Below are 15837 nucleotides of genomic sequence, written 5' to 3' on the forward strand. Positions count from 1 at the left end.
CCCTGCCTGTGGCAGGGGGTTTGGAGATTCGTGATCCTTGAGGTCCCTTCCAACCTGGGCCGTTCTGTGTGATTTTGCTCAGAAGCAAGCTTAATTTTTGTCTTAAAAAGAAATTTTGTGAATTTCTTGGAGTAATGAAGTTTAGCTTTTCACTACTGTAATCTTGTAATTTTGGGAGTATTTTTACATTACTATACGTATTTTGGTTTCTGTAGTATCCATGGTAATATACGTGGATAAGAGAGCAAGATCCCATCTCATCTCCGCGTGACTCATCAAAACTTCTCTCAGTAGTAGTATTGCTCAGGGAAGTGAAGTGATGTGTAGGTATCTGTGCTGTTCTAGAAGGTAAAACTGGTTGTGTGTGGGGCTTATATGAGCTGACACAACTCTAGTGTCTCACTCGATGTTTGCTGGTTTAGAATTGATCATGGGTTGCGCTGGAGCTCATGCTGTGGATGCCTCTCTTGTCTGAAGGAAAATGCGTTGTGTAGAGTTTTGGTGACTGAAATAGTTTGCTAAAGACTTAGGGAGAGTGATGGCTGGGATGCAAACAGGTAAGTTTCTGGCTTTCAACACATGAGCCATTCTGTTTACCAGTATCTTAAAATACATGGCACTTCACTATGAATATGAATTGCACGGAATGTAAGTCCTTCTTTAACAAAAATCTTTTTTTCTCTTTTATTTGTAGTATATTTTTGGGGAGTTCAGCCCTGATGAATTTAATCAGTTCTTTGTGACTCCACGTTGCTCTGTTGAGGTAAGGTCTACTTTTCCTTATCAACATTTTAAAGCTGCAGCTCTTGGCATATATTTGAAATATAACTCTGCGATTTTTATCATTCTCTTAGCTTTCTAATTTACAACTGAAGATATTGAACAGAAGTCTTCTTTTCATGTATGTGGATGTTAAGTCAATTTTTAGAAATAAGAAATGGATTATTCTGCCTTCTTCCTGTCATCTTTCAGAGCTGCAATAGCTGACACTGTAGTGATAAAATGTGGAAAATGAGTTATTCATTCCTATTACCTCCATTTAATTGCCTTTTTATTTCCTATTTCTTAAGAGGTGAATGTAGATAACTTTCAGCTGTGTTCTTAGTTGTGAGTAAGGTGAACTTCTAAATCTTTTGAACCTTTTGAAGCTCTTTTTTGTTTTTGTTTGTTTTTTTTTAAGTATTTTCAAATGAAACTCTAATTATCAAACCTACTCTAAAAACAAAAGGGCTGTGCATGAGATCTGAGAAATGAGAATGTATAACTAGTGTGGTATACCTCTAGCAGTAATAAAGGTGTTCAGAGGCTATGGGCAGTGGGTCAGAAATTGAAAGATAATTTCTACTTGCCTTTAGGGATAGTTTTGTGTCTTCTCTGGGAGGTGGGAAGCAGTGTAGAACAGATCTTGAGGTAAAATGTTTCTTCTGGTTTTTATTACTGTTTCCTCACCATTAAATACAGCTTCTTTAAAGCTACTCTCACAAAGTATGTTGAGGAGGCATGAACCTTCAGCGTAAAACGAAGCAAGACTGCTTCAAATACCTGTCTCAAGAGCACTGCTTGCTGGTTAGCTGTCAGAAACAAAAACTGATGAACAATGTTCCTTAAATTTGTCCTTGATCTGGTTCACTTCAATGTTTTAATTATCTGGATGATGGAAAAGAAAAGCTAGATTATAAAACTGAAGTGGTGTTTGACATACATTCTGTTTGAGGACAGTGCCAGCCCTGGGAGTCCCAGCACCTGTTGTTGCTGGTGTCCTTCTGAAGTCCCTTACTTACCTATTGTCGGAGGCAAGAAACTAATTAAAGCTAAAAGTTGTCCAGAATTCTCTTCTGAAGTAACTTTTTGAACATGTGTTCTCTCAGATATCAGTTGGCTGAATTTATTCAGATGACCCAGTTGCATGAAACAAAGAAACTCAGAAATCTCTTCTGTACACATGGTGGTGATTAACCAGATATATATAGTGACCAGTAGGTGGGCTATTGTATTTTTTAGTCTTTTTTTTACTTGCTATTTTATTTTAAGCCATTGGAATCAGAAAAAGGAATGAACCACAAGTTTCATTGTGGACTGATGGGTATAGATTTAAATGGTAGGTTTTTTTTTTTTCTTAACTGTAAAAATACATATAATCTGTGTTCAGTGCTAATTTAGATAATAGGTTCTTAACAGGTTGGAGCCTGTCTTCCATTTTGATTTTTGATGTGGAAATTTGATGTACTCAGATGTTCTGTTATTTACAGATGGATTTTACAATATATGTCCTTGTTATGTGCTTGCTAGTAATGCAGTTATAGAAGTATTTTCAAGCTACCTCTGATAGACCACTGTCCACAGTGCTTTAAATAGGTAGTATGTAAGGATTTTCAGTTCTGTGGAAGCAAAGACTTCACTGGATGCCTTTGAAACTTATTGTGCTGTTAGATCAATATTATAGCCCCATCAAACTGCACGATGTCTCCCGCTGGAGAAGGAGTTCAGCTGTTCTCCAGGCAGCTGTGAGGCTGCTATGTAGCAGTGGCAACCAGTTTAATGGCAGGCACAAGAGAAGGCATTCAGCTGCTGGGGAAGTCCAGGGGGAGGCAGTGGAGGGATTAGAAATTGCCCACCTCTGATTATACAATAGAAAAGGTTCTATCAGTCTTTAAGTCCGTAAAACGATGCCAGTGTTTTATACTGGAGTAGTTTACAATCCAGATGGTTTCTGTGTGCTGGGATTGTGTTATGCTTAGAATGATCATCAGAAGTACTTGTTTTTGTTAAATGTAATTACTTCGTTAGGTAGAATGTTACCCTTGAAGCGTTTCAGCTAGTAGCTGAACCAGGTCAAGAGTCAGCAGATATTCACACCTAAACCTTTTGTATAAAGCTCCGTTTTTATCCTTTCTTGAGTAACATGGTCTGTCTTTTCTTTTCAAGTGAAAGCTGAAGCAGATTTTTTTTTCTTGTTTTTAAAATTGTACTGAGTTAGTTGATGAAGGAGCATCTTGATACTGCGAGGTGAAGTGGTTTAGAATGATGAGCCTATGATGTGTAACCAAGATAATCTTTATCTTTCAGTAACGGTGGTAATCTGCAAGGACACTTGAAGCTACAGTACAGGATTTTCTAAATATAGAACCATGAGTTCAAGACACACTCAGAAAATTAGACCTTAACAGCAGGGTTATTCTTAAAGTATCCAGATGTTTCAAATGAAATTGTTATTAATGAGAATTTGTTTCATTTCTTTATACAGCTTCCCCCTTACAATGAAACCGTTTCATGCGGCATTAAGTCCACAGGTAAGTGTTTCATCATGGTGAGAATTCAACATCCACTTCTGAAAGCCTGGTTTTGAAACTTTCCCTAAAACCACTACAGGTTCTCTTTAAATTTTTTTTCTTTAGAACTCAGCAGATATATCATCAGGTTGTTTTTTTTAAGCCCATATGTTGTATGGGACTATTTGAAGACGTTGTTAAACATCAGCTGATCAGCATGGATGTACTTCTCAGTTGTGCTGTCACAATCTTAACATCCTGCTCAAATAGTGTAGAATGCAACTGTAAAACTGTGAAGTGCTGGAGCTTGCTGGTGAACTTGTACAGAAGAAACTAGTGGAGTTTCTTTTGTGAACCTTAGGGAACATAAAGGAAGCTGAGATTTACCCAGGCATATATGAGAATGATGTAAGTGTCATCCAGATCTTCTTCCAGTTAATCCAAATGTTTAACTGGACATTTCTCAGAAGTACTTACGAAGACCCAAATGCACATGTTTAAGAATGAGTTACTATGCTTAGCAACTTTGACCTTGCATTTAAATGTAAATAAGTTATAAAAGGGAAAAGAGGCCCTGCTTGAAAGCATATGTGAAGCACTGTTGAAAATCAGGCAGCTTTATATGTAGTGTAAGACTAGTTTTAGGATCCCAAGTAATTTTAAGTAGGAGTTTGACAAGTTCATTAAAAGGGCTTTATGGTGGTCCAGACTGGTACTGGTGGCAGGGGTGCCCAGTCATACCTTGCTTTGTCTAACTATGGATTTAAACCATAGATTTTGATGTTAACAAGCTGTACAGAAAGTTGGTTTGTACAAATGTTTTTCAGATCATTCCTAGATCCTGAGAGAGTCCCTCCCAACCCTGAGATTAGGTAATGACAGTGAATTAGGTTTTGCCTGAGAACTGTCTTTAACAGGCTTGCACTGTACTGTGCATGCATGTTATCACTGTGGTGGCTGCAGAAGAAACTGGCAACTAAAATGGAATGCTGTGCTTATGCAGAAGATTTGTAATTACATGGAGACCACACGTACTGACCACGTTGTCACCCCGTAGCCTAATTTTTTCTACTTATCTCAGTATTTAATTTTATTACATAATTAGAAGACTTGTTAATACTTACTAGGAATAATCGAATCACAGCTGAAGCTCTCATATTCAGTCTAATTAGTACTGTGTTCACAGCTTTGGTTATTGTACATAGACGTTGTCCTGGAAGCGTTTGTTGATACTTGTTTCAATATGCTGTCATGTTGTTCCTGACAGATGCATCTGTTTCAGTCCATTCACCAATTGTACTCTGAACTGGATTGAAACAAAATTGCCCAGAAGCCAAGTGGAAAATCAAAACAAATAGAAAAAAATTACCTCTCATTTTTCAGACGAGTTTTACATGATCTTGTGGCAAATGAGCTTCTGCCAGGCAACCTGTAGACTAACTATAGGGTAGCTATTGCTGCTTATTATTTAATTCCTGCTGTAAGGTGTGAAGTTAAATTCTTTGCTTGCGATCTCCTAATTTGTATTTAATGCTGGAATATCAGTTACGCTGTTGGCTAGATTTTGTTCAACAGAGTTCATGTTGTGCCTTCAGCTAAATTAACCTTCTGCTGCAGTGATAAGCGATGTTTTGTTTTCTGCTCTCTTCCTGCCCTGGGTTGGCTCTTGTGATTGTCTAGTCCATAGTAAGCTGATTAGTCCACCAGAACAGAAGAAAATACTCTCTTGGACTATTTTTTGCCAGGTTAGTTTTGGACAGCACAGGTACTGGAAGCTTACAGGAGGAGCTGGCGAGGAGGGTATGCCTGAGACCTCTCATTTTTGGCTGTAGTAGACTTAACTCACAAAAGGAAACCTATTTTTCTTTCAAAGCAATTACTGTTATTTTTTAAAACTGAGATTTTGAAGAAGAAACAGAAGTCCCAGATCACTTGAAATTGGTAGGAATTTGAAATGTGCAGTCATTCAGTCTTACTGCCGTTGAGTATTACACGTCACCAGTGGTAGAGAACTAGCTCTCAGTCTGTATGTGAACTAACAAGTTACTACAGAAGCAGATGAACTAATCAGCAATAGTGTCCCTTAAAACCTATGCCCTGCATTTGCAAGCAAACAAAGCAGTGACTGGTTGTGAGCAGTCACCCTGTGCATAGCCCTGGTGAGCCACTTAGTGCTGCTGCTGAGCAGTGAGGTGACGCCTGAGATCTCCCAGCCCTTCCCTCTTAGGTGGATATCAGCAGCATCTTTCCTCCTCCCTGCCTCTGAGCTGCTGATTTTAGAGAGAATTAAGCCCTCTCTTCTGCGTGGTGACAGGCAGTGATTGCAGAATTAATTGGTGAAAGGTGGCTTGATAGGCATGGTGTTGGAAAATGCATTCAAGTGTATGGGGAGGGCTAAGCAGGTCTGAAGTTCAGGCTCTTGTTAGCACCGTTTAGGAAAGTAATCAAATTATTATGAGGAGACTTTTCTCTCTCTTTTCAAGTTTCCTTCAGTCTAACTGGCAGCAGGATTGAGCCATCAGATGTGTTTACTTCTCATTTGGTTAATAAAGCATTGAGAGAAAAGCAATTAACATCTGTATTTACGTTTTTATATTGGCATGAAATTGTATTTGAAAATTGTGTGAGATGCTGATCATGTAAAATGATATATTATTACTTGATTTTTTTGTTTGTTTGTTAATTTGTAGTATTGTTATTGCATGTATCAGACCTCAGCACACATTAAATATGTGTTACTCTTCATTTGGTATTATTTAAATCTGTGCGTTTCACCATTTTATTTTATTTTATTTTATTTTTTTCAGTTAATATTTTTCCCAGATGATTTCTCTAGATTGCACTTGAGAGGTTTTGGAACAGTTTTGTTGACAGTTATGTATCAAAATATTCTCCAGACACTGTCCTTCCATAGGAAAATAACAGATAACAGTCTTAGGTAACAGTCTTAGAAGTTTGAGATGTGCTTTTTAGCTTCACATCTTTTGAGGGAACATAGGATGTAAAAATGTCCTTGAAACAGCAACATCTGTATCATAGAAAGACCTGCAAAACTAAATGACCAGCAAGCACTACAACATGGGCTTACCTTTAACAATTCTGAGATGCCAAAATTTCATTCATTTTCTCTCTTCATGGAAGTAGTTATAAGTAAGTCAGTAGTTGGTGCACATGCATTGTAAAACTGAGTTCCATGAAATTGCAGTGCTTTGTGACTGACAATATATAGTGATATTGCAGCTTACTATGGGAGTATTTGTCTCATTTCTTTAAAGAAGATGTCGGGATGAATTCATAAAACGCAACCCACCAATTTTTCAGCACTGGCTGTACATAGGAGTTGAATGTTGACTTACATTGGGGTTTATCTGTTGTATGAGACTGATTTCAAGATGGGAAATACATCACTGTCATAGGCATGGATTTGGCTGTCATAAAATGTGATAAATTATTGATGAGCAGAGAGTTCAAAAAGCTGCAATCACATTGTTTCCATACAATTAAAAGTATTTTTCAATTAGTGATGATTATAATAAATCTTTACGTGCCAGGGAAAAGAAAAAATGTGAGATAGTTTTTAAAGGCTTGTGCTTTCTAGTTTTCTGTTGGAAAAGCTGGCTTTGGAAGAAATGTGGGGTTAAATATTGCACTGTATTCTGTATGCACTTGTTCAGTAATTAATATAATTCAGATTATTGCTAATGTCATTGGGTTTTAGTTGCTCCTGGTGGGTCAGTTTCACAGGTGCTCCTTGCACAAACAGCGCAGTGGTTTTGAAAATTACAAACTCAGCTTAAGAAATGCTCCATAGATTTCAGGAAAGTGATGTTTTAGAAATGGTCTTTAGGCTTGATTCAAAGAATGTTTGTTGTTTGAAGGAGGGTCGCTTGTTTTCTGAGTTGCAGGAAAATATTTTTTTTTTCTTGATTTTTCTTTTGTGTTTTTTTTTTTTTGATGGATGTCATTCAGTAACTCAGGTTTACTTTCTTTTATTCAGGGGAGGAATATCAGAGAATTGAATTTGGTGTTAATGAAGTTATCGAAACGGAATCTTCTGTACTAAATAACACCGACTACAGTATTTCAAGCACTCTGAATCCTCAGGCTCCAGAATTCATTCTCAGTTGTGCACCTGCTCAGAAAACCCCTGATGACAGTCTCGGTGAAACAAACTACAACTCAATTGACTGCCAGTTCTCTGACCCAACCCTCACTCTGGATAGTGGTTCTAATGCTGAAAATGACGGCTTGTCTGGAGGCCTTGGACAGAGGGAGCGTAAAAAGAAGAAAAAAAGACCCCCTGGATACTACAGTTATTTGGAAGATGTCAGTGATGGCATGGCTCCCACAGAAGCTCTTGTAAATGGCCACGCAAATTCCTCGGGACTTAACAGTATCGGCACTGAGGATACGGAACTGACGGGGGACATCCCCTCTCTGGCCACACCAAGGACTTGCAACAGCCCGGACAATTCTGTGGACTTCATTCATGAAGCTGTTTCTAATGATTCTGTTTCTAGCGCACTAGACAATACCAGGACTGCAGGGCAGCCTGAGGTATGCAGGGTTACTAATTCTGAACAGTTTTGCATCCCCTCAGAGACTGGCAGAGATAGCCCTTTAAGGACAGCTGTTGTACAGCCTTATGCTGGTACTGATACTACTGAAAGTCATGGCGTTACTAATGGACAAACACTTGAATCCTCTGGTGAGGACACAGCTGCCAATGGGGTAGAATTGCACACTGTGGAAAGCACTGACTCAGACCAAGCTAAGCCTGAGGAAGCTTCACCTACTACTGAGGCAACAGCCACGGTTGCAGGATCAGTCCCTGTTAATCAGCCTGCGAAATCGTGGGCTAGTCTTTTTCACAATTCCAAGCCCTCTGCTTCCACATCTGTGGTCTATGTTGAGACTAAGTATACCCCTCCTGCCACATCTACTCTGGTCCCTGAAAAACAGGTTGAAGTCAAAGAGGGGCCTGTTCCAGTTTCAGAGGATCCTGTAGCCATAAAGATTGCAGGTATAGTTATTGCACACGAGTGGATGTTACAGTTAGAAGAGTACTATTAACTTTGCTTGTAAACAGGAGTGTACATTATTGATAGAGAAGGTTCTTAGGGTAACTGTTAGAATGCAGCTATGGAAGGTGTAACTTAAATGAGCTGTTTACCTGAGTAAATATTGCAAGATGTTATCATTTGAGCCAGGTGCAGTAAAAGTACTGCTGCTTTTCAAATGGTGTGCTCAAATGATCTGTGATTTCTAAAAAAAAATAAAAATAAAAAAAAAGACTAGTTGCATTCAGCTATATGATATTGTAACAGGGAGGGCATGTTAGAAAAGCCTGTGTGATATTATCCAGTACAGATTGTATAATGCCTTGCAGCAAAAAGTGTTAATGTATTTATACCAAAGTAGCTGAAATTCCTGATTGCTTACAGTAGCATAAGTGTGATGGCTAAACAGGTTCTGCTTCAAAAATTCCAACTCAGACAGTCATTGGATTTATTAATGTGCTGTTGGAATGATCTGTCTTCCAAATAGTGAAGAATTATCTTTAACCATTTGAAAGTATATTATTTTATTCAGAAACAGTGCTATCATTGCCTGTTAAAAGGGTAATCATAAGAAACTGTCCAAAGGGTACATTTAGAAAGATTATGTGATATAAAGGCTTGGACTGGTGGTATTGTCTGTGGTTGTAATGAGAAATACTAGAACATGAATGTGATTGTTTTCCAACCGAAACTGCAAAAATATGAAGAAAAATAGCCTGTTAATTGCGTTTTGTCAATACACAGAAAAAATGATTTAGAAATTGTGAAATAGTCCATGTGGAAAGCCTTGTGTGAAATCCCACTGATTTATGCCAGAAGTTAATTTACAAGCACAGCAGCAGCTCACATGTGACAACATCAAGATGAAGCTCATTCTTCTACTGCAACTGGAAGCTGATGTGGAGATTTCTGTTCAGAACAGCCTGCAGTGTGTACCTGCCTCTCATCCACTTGTTCACTCAATAATGGTTTCACAGCTTATGACTGTCAATTGAGAGGGAAGCTAATTCTGTATCTCTTTCACTTGGGTATCACAAACGCAGTTGACTGCATCAAAGTATGGTGGTTTGTAAGAACCTGTGCATGCAGAGTATTTCATGCTTTCAGAAGCTTCAGCTGTCAGATGGTGATGAATCTTAAGTCTACTTCATGGCAACCTTAACAGTAGAACTGCTTACCACAATTGTAGGCTTGTCTGGGTTGCTGCAGCTTTAACTTTGTAGGCATTGGCTGTTTCTGTACAGTTTTTTGCCACCAGGTGGGAGCAGTGCCTTTTCTTTTGTCTCTATCTATTGAAATAGCAGTATCCCTATGCAGTTTTCTTTTATACCTTCACTGTTGAAGAGGAATAATATGATTATCAATCCTATTCCAGTGGAAAGGAATCCATCTTCTCATTGTAGTTAATTTAGGTAGGAGTTATACCCTAGATCACAGGCACTATAAAACTCAACAGTGTACATCCCACGTATACAGTGCCTTGCTCTGTGGAAAGAGGGGAGCTTCTTTATTTTTATTTTATTTTTTTTTATGTTAGTGTTGCTTGGAAAGAAGCACATCAATTGCTTTGCTTACACATAAAGAAGTACAAATCAAGTGTGAATTGAGTTCAACAAGCAAAAGTAGCAAGTCTTCTTCTGGAGCTCTGAGGCCCTTCTGTACAGCTTTTATTTGAGAACAGGTGCTTGAGACACAAGAACACAAACATCTTTTCCACAGACAGATTAATTTCACCAGTGATTACAGGGGGATTAATGATTCACAGGCACCTTGAAATTAATTTGCTGCTATTTGATTCGGCCTGCAGAAGTCTGCAGCTTCTTAATCCTCAAATGTGAATGAAAGCTCACAGGATAAAGAGGTGAGAATCAGGGCTAATAGGTAAAACACTTGAATAGACTTCATGTTACTCTTTGTTGGAGAAAAATGACTGAACAGTTAGTTTTAGTAAGTGGCTAAGATGTGCTGTGTGCGTCTGGCAAGGAGTCAGGGGATGGTCACTTAACTGTGTGCTCTGGTAAGTAGGAAGAAAATTCAGCGAGGGAATCTAAAAAGATATTGGATATTGTAAGTCCTGTTTCCTTGCAGTGTTTCTGTTGTGTAGGTGATGGAATTAACAGTGCATATAAAGTTTGTTTTGCTTCAGGGAGAATTTCACATGAAGAGCACAAACAGTTAAAACTTGAATAAATCTGGAGTGCTTTAAATTAAAGGTAAAATCCAATAAAGTTAAGTGTGGAAGGATGTGTCAGAACAGAAATCAGGTGCATGCAGACAGTATGAAGGAAAAATAGTTGGTAATAGTCGTAGGGAATAAAAGGATCTGTAAATCCTAGGGAGTTCATACATGTCCCTAGTAAAGTTGAAGGCTAAATTATATTTCCAGTTTGTGTTAATACCAATTTATGTAGAAGAGATTGAAGATGGCTCTTAGAACTCTTAGAACAGTTGTTACTGTTGGGGACTTGATGAAAAAGTTGGCACATCCTCAGGCTTTAGTTCTGTAAGGAGATGCAGCTGTGGTGGAGAGAAGTAACATTCAAAAACCATGTTGTCTCAGCAAGCATAGAAAATTTGGATTTATTTGTTTCAGAAGAGACTGTAGGAGTGACTATGGCTCTAACATCAAAAATCTGAAAGAAATTCATGAAGACTGCAGTGATTCATTGCTTTCCGAAGACTGTAGCAAATAAGGCAAGAATAGCTTCATTTGTCACAAAGATTCAATGCTACAGTAAACATGGAAACATTGTTCTAGGTTTGTTTTCAAACCAAAGCCATGTTTCATAATTATGTACCAACAAAAGGGATGTGAATTCCTTCTGGTTAGTGATGTGTGCTTTATAGTCAGTCCTGACACTTTAAGAAACTTTTCTCATGATTGTAAGTGTATTTTGCCTTCTTGTGATGCTCTTGTAAATATTACTGCCTAATTTTAGATGTGGTATGAAAATGTGGTATGGAATGTAATCATGAAAAACTAAAATCTTTGTGTTGAAAGAAAACTCACTGCAGTTGCTTTAGACGTTGTTTAGAAAGCAATTTTATGACCACAAGAGGATGCTAAAATCATAGTAATATTTTTATTCAGTGTAACAGGAGAGGAGGAAAAATACACTTAACCTGAAAAGGTATTGATTGATGTTAAGTAAGAGTTATTCTCACTGTTTCTGTCCTAATTTTCAATAGTGATTAATTATATTTAAGAAGATTTAAATGTGTTGTCCACACCATTCAAACTTTGCTGCATTAGTAATGTATTCTGAAATACTTGAGTGTTAATAACTTCATGGCAAATGTGTTTCAATGTGGAAGAGTTTTCATCTATAGCTGTGCTGTGTGCCCTTTCAGGTGCCAGGTTTCTTGTATAAAAGAGCACTGAGATTTGTCTTCTGGTTTTAATCAGAATTACTGTCAGCAGGGATCGCAGTCTTAGAAAGTGGAAGCAGAAAGACATGGGCTTTGTGATTCTGCTCCTTGCTCCTACCTGGTTATTGCTTTATGCCTTCTAGTGAATGGTGCCTGCTCTTACGTTCATGTGGTGTATAGTGTGATGGCTTTAGAATCATAGAATAACCTGGGTTGAAAAGGACCACAGTGATATCTGGTTCCAACCCCCTGCTATGTGCAGGTCACCAACCAGCAGCCCAGGCTGCCCAGAGCCACATCCAGCCTGGCCTTGAATGCCTGCAGGGATGGGGCATCCACAGCCTCCTTGGGCAACCTGTTCCAGTGCCTCACCACCCTCTGGGTGAAAAACTTTAGAAGCCCTTGTGTTTATTATAAAACCAAATAATCCTCCCAGTAGGGAATTGCTATGATTATTTGATTAATTTTTTTTTGTGTAGTTGCACATACTGCTAGTCCATCTTTTCCAAACTTTAAATGTGCCAAATCCAATATTTTCCTTAAACAGGTTCTATTTAAGTACCCAAACAACAGGTCAGACTTCTAGGAAAAGCTCCCGTGATTGCTTTCCATTTCATAACTGTGACAGACTTAAACTTAGGTGCTATGATTTCTCATTTTTAAACTTGTGCCATTGCTGATCTATTCAAAAGTGTGAAAACCGTAAGAACTGTGTTATTGTGTAATCCTGTTGGTTTTAGAAGCAGTAAATAAAACACTGTTCAGAAAGGTATGCTAATATCTGTCTATGCTGTTTGCACTTAAGATATTTGTGCCATAAGATAATGTCTACTGAAATCTGTAAGATAATACTTCCATAGCAGTTTTACTTGCTAAAGTTTCTGGGAATCTTGTTGACTGATGTGTATTATTTTGTAATGCCTCAGCAAATACTTGCTTTGATTGCTAGCATGTGCATTTAATTGATGCTAAATGTACCGTTTCTTATTCTGCAGAATTACTGGAAAATGTAAAACTAGTACATAAACCAGTGTCTTTGCAACCTCGAGGGCTGATCAACAAAGGAAACTGGTGCTACATCAATGCTGTATCCTTACCTTGGGAAAATGAATATATAAAAATGTGCTTAATTCTTCTAATTTTTTTCCTGGTTTGATCTGGTAAGTTTTCTAGAAAAGCCTTTGTCTTCCCATACTGTTCAAGTGTTTAATGTCAGCATCTACAAAGTCCAGGGGCTTGTTGGATCACTGAGCTGAGCATCCAGGGTTCCCTGCAGCTTTTGCAGTCGTCTTCACTGTGAAGTATTCCACCATCCAATGTTTCCACTCTAGTTAATGGATTAAGAATTAAGCTTGCATATAATCTTTAATATGATTGAATATTTGGTTAATACACAGGTTGCTTTCTGAATATTTCCTTAATGCCACTGCATAGACCCTGCAAGCCTTGGTTGCTTGCCCTCCAATGTATCATTTAATGAAGTCCATTCCAATGTATTCAAAATCACAACGGCCGTGTACGTCAACACCAATGATAGACAGTTTGTAAGTAGCTTCTTTAAAAAAAAAAAAATCCATGATCTGATTAAGCTCATTAAGAATTACTTAAGAAATGATTGCTTACTGTAGTTGATGAATTCTATTGTACATACAGAAGACTGTTTTTTTTAATGACACTTGGCTTTCATAATGAACTTAGTATTTTATATTTGAGTTGTGAAGGCAGATACTTACTGTTGCTTTATTATAGTTTTTAATTAGTGTTCTGTGTGCAAAAGTGAGCTGTGAGAACTGGTTTCCCATCTCAGCATGTTAGCAATGGTCTGGCTTTAGTTTTTGTCTGAACTTTATTTGGACTTCTGTATTGGTAGTCTAGGATTTTTGGCTGTCTGTAATAAAAATGATCTAATCTTATGATTTTTCCCTTTAAGTCTTAACATGCTGCTCATGTGTAGTTGTTCCTTCCGTTCTGTTTCAGTGTTCGTTTAATGAATGAGTTCACTAATATGCCTGTACCTCCTAAAGCAAAACAAGGTGAGTGGGAGGAGGGGGGAAGAAAAGATCTTAAAAACACAATTGGAAAGTTTTGGGGTAGGGATCCATACAGTGTGGTGTACTTCAGACCTTTAAATACTGATGCTTGATTTCCCCTTGTGGGTTTTCAGCCCTTCAGGTATTCTTGCTACCTTTCAATTTGCTCTTAGTTTCCTGCCAGTGGCTTGTTTTTCCTTATTGGTGCTTTGTATAAAGAAATCACATGCGTTAGGCCTTGTGTTTGGTAGATCCAATGTGCAAGCACAGTAAGAATAGGTTTATTTAAGGGCTTTATTTAAGGGTTTGTTTAATTGCTAGCATGTCTTCTGAGAACATACCCTTCCTAACAAAATTGTTTGGTATTCACTGTGTTTATTCCATTTCTTTCTTTATGCATTTCCAGCTGTTTTGTTTAACAGCTTGCTCAATTGTGTTTTCTTAACTATTCAACACTCACATGACTTCAGAACAAGGAAGGACTGGAGTAAACCTCTTCAGCAGTTAGGGAGTGCCTGCAGACAGTGGCTTTTAATTCTTCTGCATCCTATGTGTGTACTATAGCAATGTGAAAACTTTGAGAGTATATGGTTCTTGATAATATATCTTTAAGGTCAATGACAGTTATATAGTGAGGAATAGAGTATTTTTCAATGTAAGTACGTTCTTATAAGTTTCATTACTTTGTCTCTAAAGCAAAGCTGTTATGTTGCAAACTTATAGAAATAAAAATCAGTTTCAGGAATGTGTTTATGTAACATTATAAGAAAATACCATGAGGACTTGGTTGCTCCAGTGATTTCCAAACAGTTCAGACATTTCTGTGGTTTGTTGTTTTAAAGTTTTGTTTCTGTAAAACAAATCTTACTGTCTTATGCAACTTACTTTACTTCTAGGTCATTTTAATTGTGTTTTAGTGTTCAAGTATTTTTTTCTGATGCCTTTTATTGCCATTAGGTTGAACTTTTATGTCAAATGGGTCATGGTGTTTCTTGGTTGGTTTTTTTGTCCTTTTTTCTTCTTGCAGAAAGGAAAAGTGATCCATTAAATTATAAACACTATAAAGCAAAAGAATTAAATAGAAAAACATAGAAGCATAGAAGGAGAATTTTTATTGTTGTGTGTGATGTTATAGATATTCTTGTGATCTTCATAGTGTTGAATATAAAAAGAGAGTTTTGAGTTTTCCAGACCATGAATAAGTCAGTGTAGAATGCTGCTTTCTGAAAAGTGTTGTGGATAGGAGTTGTCTTAAGGATCCTGAACTTGAGTTACTTGGCTGAAACTGTAATAAAACTGTTTATAGAAGATGATTTTGGGTTCCAAAATCCGTTAAGTTTATTTCATGCATCGCTAGTAGAATGTAGTAAAGCTTCTATATGCTGCTACTTATATGTACTTCTCTTTATCTTGCAGCTTTAGGTGATAAAATTGTGAGGGACATCCGACCAGGAGCTGCCTTTGAACCTACGTATATTTACAGACTTCTGACGGTTATCAAGTCAAGTCTGTCAGAGAAGGTGTGGCTTAAAAATCTTTGACTTCTGTAGTTGCATCACAAGACAGTTGCTATCGTTAGAACAATGTAAAAGCCATACATCGTTTTCTGTGCCAAAGTATCTCTAAAATCAACCAGTTGGTAGTTCATTGTAATTATACTAGACTACCATGGGCCTTACACTGTATGAAGGTGTTTATCAGATAAGTTTCACAGTTTGGTGTATCAGAATCGTGAGAAAAGTGGAACAGGACAACCTCTGTTTTTATAGAGAAGATAACATTGGTTTTTATTTTAGAAATGTGCAGTTGTTTGTTTCTGCTTGGGTTTCAGCATGGGATGGTTGGAGGTCTGCTAAGACACTGCTTAAGGTTTAGTTTCAATTTGGACGACAGATAATGACCCAAACTGTCTTTTGGTTTGGGCTTGATTGCAGCTGTTGGTGTTAATTTCAAAGGAAGTTGCACAAATATGAACTTGCTTACATTTATTAAGTATTTGCTGTCCTGGTAGGTTACTAACTCGTGTTGGTTGTTTTTTTTTAAAGTAAGAATGAACAGATATTATAGTAAAACTTAAATATTCTCTGACTTTCATAAAACACTGTAACC

General features: G+C 37.5%; 1 protein-coding gene across 1 annotated transcript in view; it reads left to right on the forward strand.

Annotated features, from left to right (window-relative positions):
- The window catches only part of USP10 (ubiquitin specific peptidase 10), a 34561-nt gene that overhangs the window by 6349 nt on the left and 12375 nt on the right, over positions 1-15837 (forward strand). The window contains exons 2-8 of the mRNA XM_019619698.2: positions 695-763; positions 3245-3290; positions 7267-8292; positions 12694-12785; positions 13133-13242; positions 13676-13731; positions 15145-15248. Coding sequence (XP_019475243.1) covers positions 695-763; positions 3245-3290; positions 7267-8292; positions 12694-12785; positions 13133-13242; positions 13676-13731; positions 15145-15248 — 1503 coding nt within the window. The remainder of the gene's footprint in view (positions 1-694; positions 764-3244; positions 3291-7266; positions 8293-12693; positions 12786-13132; positions 13243-13675; positions 13732-15144; positions 15249-15837) is intronic.

The sequence above is a fragment of the Meleagris gallopavo genome, chromosome 13 (assembly GCF_000146605.3).
Source record: "Meleagris gallopavo isolate NT-WF06-2002-E0010 breed Aviagen turkey brand Nicholas breeding stock chromosome 13, Turkey_5.1, whole genome shotgun sequence".
NCBI lineage: Eukaryota > Metazoa > Chordata > Aves > Galliformes > Phasianidae > Meleagris > Meleagris gallopavo.